At 37.1% G+C, this 6,044-nt stretch overlaps 1 protein-coding gene across 1 annotated transcript; it reads left to right on the plus strand.

Moving 5' to 3' along the window:
- Positions 1-1,863: 1,863 nt before the first annotated feature.
- On the plus strand, positions 1,864-5,841 carry prg4a (proteoglycan 4a). Its single transcript, XM_072440340.1, has 8 exons — positions 1,864-1,970; positions 2,450-2,539; positions 2,649-2,729; positions 3,550-3,689; positions 4,368-4,527; positions 4,622-4,709; positions 4,786-4,916; positions 5,526-5,841. The coding sequence occupies exons 1-8, from the start codon at positions 1,880-1,882 to the stop codon at positions 5,711-5,713; spliced, it is 969 nt and encodes a 322-aa protein (XP_072296441.1). The 5' UTR covers positions 1,864-1,879; the 3' UTR covers positions 5,714-5,841.
- The last annotated feature ends 203 nt before the right edge of the window (positions 5,842-6,044 follow it).

Below are 6,044 nucleotides of genomic sequence, written 5' to 3' on the forward strand. Positions count from 1 at the left end.
ATTCGAATGTTTTTAACTTTTTTATTGTAACTCAAGGATTTGATGAAGCCTACTTCAAAATTATATTGCTCAAGTAGAAAGTGCAAAATTGTGGTCCAGGAAATTACTCAAGTAAGAGTAAAAAGTAGGCAACTTTGAGGATAATATTGCTTGCAAACGTAAACGTAAGAGTCTGGACGCAAGATCTTACAATTTGAAGTCAATATATTTTGATATTAAGATATTCCTTTATTGTCCACACATGGGGAAATTTCATTATTAAGGACAACATATATTTTTACGTATATCTATGTAACAGATATTCAAAGGTCATACTTTTTTCTTCGCAAGGACCGGTACAATTCATTCATTCATTTTCTACTGGTACAATTATAAGATTTTTTTTCAGGGACTGGTTGAAGGGGGCAGAGCGCAGAAACGGCAGCGTAAAATGTGTACAAATACCTTATTATTAATTAATTACTTATGTTTGCTATTTATTGAAGCATCAGCTCCATATAGTCATGGTAAAATGTGTATAGAATACAGGGACATAGCAACAGACTATAAAACAAAAATAATGCATTGTAAAAGATACGGTTGAGTACATTGGGCTCTGGGGACTGGTAGAAGATGGGCCGCAGCCTGGTTGTGGGCCCCAGCCCGGTGTTTCGGGACCCCTGCTCTAAGGTTTAGCTTCAGGTTTAGTGACATTTTAGTATGTTTATGTGGACTGTATAGTTTTTATACCCAGTGTGTTGTGATTGGTTTTAGGAAGTTGTGTGGCCCGCTGTGGAGAGGCCTTTTCCAGAGGACAGCAGTGCACGTGCGACCTGCAGTGTGCGTCTCACAATGAGTGCTGCCAGGACTTCAAGGCTGTGTGCACTATAGGTATGGTTTCAAATGACTGAAGGGTCCATAAGACAGGGTTAGCTGCTGATTGCATATTTATGTTTGTTTGTTTGTTTGTTTGTTTGTTTGTTTGTTTGTTTGGTTGGTTGTTACGTTCTCAGCTCAGTCCTGCAGAGGGCGCTGTGGCGAGGCATTCATCCGCGGACGCTTGTGCAACTGTGACCCTCAGTGTATCCAGTTCAACACCTGCTGCCCTGACTTTCACCTGCAATGTGGTACGGCTTTTCAACAACTATTATCTATGAATGAATAAATACATAGCCATAACTGACTTATTAACTGAAGTAGGGCTAAAGTATGTTGTTATTATTAAATGTGTTATTTTTTGTTGTTCAGATGCCAGAGTGTCACAACAGAAAGGGTATGTTGCTCCAAGAGTCACAACTCAAGGTGAGATATTGAGCCTTACATGTCATTCCATAAAAATGATTGCAGGCCTTTTCGTTGATTGAAAATGTGCTTATTTTTCAGGGAGTCGCAGACCACACCACGGCAGGCACAGGTCAAACAGTGAAAGCGAGGAAAGGCTTTGGTGTAGGGGGATTTTTATTTATTCATACTCTAGAAAACGGTTGTATTAGTTTGTTTTTCACTTTTGGCTATGTTTTTGTGTCTTCTGCAGTGAGACATACTTGTAAACCAGGTGCAAAGTGTGCTGTAGTTTCACCATCAAGACCGGTTTCATCTGCTGTGCAAACAACTCTAGCACAAGGTGTGATTTTGACTGATATATTTATTGCAAAGTGGTAATTGGTGCGTTATTCGTGTTTTTATAGTGTTTCTAAAGCACTTATTAATGATATCAAGATAATCGTTCAGAAGATAATGTCCAAAAACATCCATATAGTGCAAAAAAAAAAAGACAATAAACTGTGATTAAGAGGCTAAATAGAGTAAAACGTGACTAAGTACTTTATGCAGACTTCAAACCAAAGTTTTATTGTTTCTTTTTTCTTCGTTCTTAGCAGCTCATGTCCCTGTTCAGCCGATGTTCCCTCCTCCTCCCAGATCTGCAGGAAAAGTGGACTTTCACCTCGTCCTGTCTCACGCTGGAGTGTCTGTGGCAAGACAAAATCCAGGTACGCCATCAAAAAAAATTCATAATTCACAAATCAATGTCCAGAACAAAGACTTAATTCGTAAAGAACAAATAGTTTATCAAAAATGCAGGCTCCTAACCCTGACCTCTTAATTAAGTATTTATTAAGCAGTAATATTTCTTAATAAACTATTTGTTGTGCTATATTAAGGCTAATTAAGGTACAGTTATTATAAAGTTGTACTAAAAACTAAACAATGCGATAATTGGGAATAACTGGAAGTTGAATTCACATAGTTACAATATCAAAAATCCTAAATAAAGAAAATAAAAATAATAAAATAAACGGCTTCAGCTTCCTGCTACATGCAACATTTTGAGGACTTCTTCCCATGCAAAACAGATTTATTGTAATTGTTAATCACAATGGCAACGGTAATCAATTTTCATCATTCTGAAACCCGTGGATAAAACGCTCTCCTTTTAAAAAATGCTGTTTCTGATCCGTCTCTGATCCAGTTTTGATTGCGCCGCCTGTTTTAAGGCCCAGACCAAACCCTCTTCATGAACTGGCTGCAGCTCTGGGGTTGTCTCTGCTCCACGAGAGAGGTGAGGACACATTCACATGCATCAGACCGACATGTTGCAAAATATATATATATATATATCATAAGTAGAACGTTTGGAGAGTGGTTCAGGACTGTATTTGTCTGCACAGGACTGGTGGATGACTTGTGCAGTGACGCTCCGATCAGTGGACTGACCGCTCTGAGCAACGGGACCATTGTGATCTTCAAAGGTCAGTGGGATCTCCAGATGCTCTTCCCAATATTTAACAGTCTGACGGTTTCAGATTGGTACAAAACAAAGCGCTTGGGTTATTTTCTCAGTGTTGTGGTTTGGTAGAGAAATGGCCAACACAAATCTAGAAAGCCACATTTAAAACACACTTAAAATGTATTATAACAAATACATTAAAGGTACACTATGTCACTTTTCTGGTGAATTTTACGCCACCTGCTTGTCTCTGTGGAATGTTTCTCAATATCATTATTTTAGCAAAAAAAATACCTGCAATTGAATAAATGGATTAATATTAACATTTATTTAACAGGAAATTGAATAAATTGATTAATATTAACATTTATTTAACAGGAAATTGAATAAATGGTTTAATATTAACCTTTATTTAAACAGGAAATTGAATAAATTATTAATATTAACATTTATTTAACAGGAAATTTAATCAATTGATTAATATTAACATTTATTTAACAGGAAATTGAATTAATGGATTAATATTAACATTTATTTCACAGGAAATAGAATAAATTGATTAATATTAACCTTTATTCAACCAGGAAATTGAATAAATGCCAGATACATATGTGTTAATGTCATACTGGGAAACAGTCCAGGCAAACAGGTGGCAGACCATCCACCTGAAAAGTTACGTAGTGGACCTTTTATGTTTGCTGAATTTCCTGGTCAACATCCTATTGTGTGTCAATAGTAAAAGTTAACACAGACCTCTGTCCCACCTGAACCAACCAAAAACAAGTGGACCAGTATAAAAAGATAAAATGTCAGATAATCTTGTTGAATTCCGTGTTTTATAGGCGAGTTGTTCTGGACTGTGGACCCGGTGAGCCACCACATCAGTCACCCAAACAGTATCTCCAAAACTCTGGGCGTCCCGTCTCACATTGACACTGTCTTCACACGGAGCAACTGTCAGGCAAATGTCTACATCTTTAAGGTAAAGCCATCATCCATCCAGAATACAGAGTAATACTTTATAATAACTGCACTTTTACAAAGCATGTACAAAGACTTAATTCATGATGAACAAATTGTTTGCCAAAATTATTCAGGCCTGGTAATAGCTTAATAAATTCCCTAACTTCTAATCCCTTAATTAAGTAGTTATTACACCTGAATCATTGAACTATTTGTTCAGTAGGAATTAAGTCTTTGCTCATGATTTATATAAGGCTAATTAAGGTGTAGTTATATATATTATAAAGTAGGACTGAATAGGATAATATAACGGATATATAATAGAAGTTATTTCAGAATAGGATCGCTCAAATTTGATTAATAAATACAAATGTACTTATTCAAGTGCTACTGAGAAAATATTTACACGAAAGGTTTGATTTATTTATCAATGTTTGCATATAAAATATCAATTATAAAGGGTTTTGAATCTTATTGGCTTCATAAGTAGTGAGTAGTTGTATTTCATCCTTACGTCCACCAGACGCACTGATGCGATGAAATAGAATCATAGTTATCATAGTTATTGTAACTTCAGTTACACCTCAATATAATACATCTCAAAAAGAACCAAAACATAGTATGTTGCGATGAAACCTCTTACTTTGAAGTACAAATATAAAGAATAGAGAGTAGATATTTTCTAATTCCTCTCTAGGGGAACCTTTACTGGCGTTTGGACAGAAACCTGCTCCTTGAGCCTGGATTTCCCAAACCTCTTTCCCATGAGTTTCCAGGACTGACTCCAGGACTCACTGCGGCTCTGTCAGCTCCAGCCACAGTGAGCAGAGCAGAGACGGTCTACTTCTTCAGGAGAGGTACTTGAGAAAAAGATGATCACAACTGGGCTGTGCAAATAAACAAATAAATAATACACAGTATTTTTTCATTTTTTCCCCTGTAATTTTATAGGTGAAATCATGCAACGTTTCACTTTCCCGACAAGTAACATTCCTGCGTGTGGCATTACTCCAAGAGGGTTTGTGAAGACACAAGTGGCCCAGACAGGTCAGTAATATTGCATAATATTATGTAAAATATTGTACAAGATCCTAACGTTTTATTGTTTAACCTATAGAGGTGCTGTTGAGTCAAGAGATTCATATTAAAGTGTCCATGAAGGGATTCCCTGTCCCGATCACGTCTGCTCTGACTGCTCCCATCCCGATGAAGGCTGAAATATACGAGCACTATGTCTTTTCTGGACGTAAGAAACTCTGAACATCTTGCTCACTGTAGTAACGGTGTGTTAGAAGTTGTCAATGCAGGCAAAGAAATTGGAATTTAATATTCAAACCTAATGAAATGAAGTAATTAAGAAAAAATATAGGTATGCATTTTAAAGATACACACATTATTACCAGAACCTCTGACGACTCAGAACCGACATCAAATTTAGATGTTTGCATGTCATTTAAATAATCTTAAAGGTAAAAAAGTCAGATTTTGGTGAACGTATTAAGTAGAGGGTCCAAAAATGTTCTCGCCCTGATGGAGATGAAATAGTTTTGCCATGTTCCACAGTAGGTAAAGACGGAAAGAAAAACTATCTCCATGAAGCAGGCAACGTCACCAAAGCAAAGTACTTATTTTTTTATATTCTTATACAATGAAATTACCATTACTGAATAAATAAATGGTAACGTTGAATGCCATACAGTAGAACATTCCAGGCAAGGCAAAAACATCTCCATGACAGAATCGGGTAGTTTTAAGTTTTAAGATAAGTGAATTTTAAGGTGCAAACTGAATCTGACAATACTTCATAAAGATGCAGTTTGGTTGCATTGCTCACTAAACTTCATTTTCCCTCCAGCTCTGTTCTTCAGTGTGTCGGTGATCGAAGACCTGCCCGCTCTGGTCGGACCAGACTATCCACGCCCCGTGGTCCTGAGCCCTCCCGTCATCGTGGAGAACAGCGTCACTAACGTTGTCACGGTGATCAGCGACCCGCCTCACCCTGCAGAGAACTCCCTCAGAGTCTGGCTCCAGTGTCCAGCCTAAGACTGCTGTCCACATGTACTCAATGCAAAGACCATACTATTTTACCTCTGTTATGGGTGTGATCACATGTACGCTTTGATCCATACACAGAAAATACCAGTGCAAATGGTTAATTACAACAAAAATAAATACATGGTAAGACTTGTGCCTTTTTAATATTGAGTCATCAAAGCCCAGCCACTAGGGTTGACAAAAATCTGTCACGAATCGAGAGAAAAACTAAATGTATGTAAACTACAACCAGACAGAACAAATTGAAACGTTCCTTAACAGTTTTAGAAGGATCTCGAGTTTTATCAGAACTAGAATAGACTGTACTATTATTTTAGCC

The sequence above is a fragment of the Eucyclogobius newberryi genome, unplaced genomic scaffold, assembly GCF_026437365.1.
Source record: "Eucyclogobius newberryi isolate DKJ021-1_F unplaced genomic scaffold, fEucNew1.0.hap1 SCAF_12, whole genome shotgun sequence".
NCBI lineage: Eukaryota > Metazoa > Chordata > Actinopteri > Gobiiformes > Gobiidae > Eucyclogobius > Eucyclogobius newberryi.

Bases quoted from the DNA above. Each gene is read 5' to 3' on its own strand.
- prg4a (XM_072440340.1), top strand. From the start codon at position 1,880: ATGTTCCCTCCTCCTCCCAGATCTGCAGGAAAAGTGGACTTTCACCTC. The intron at 2,540-2,648 runs GTGAGGACACAT...TTGTCTGCACAG, and splicing joins GTCTCTGCTCCACGAGAGAG to GACTGGTGGATGACTTGTGC. The intron at 4,528-4,621 runs GTACTTGAGAAA...GTAATTTTATAG, and splicing joins GGTCTACTTCTTCAGGAGAG to GTGAAATCATGCAACGTTTC.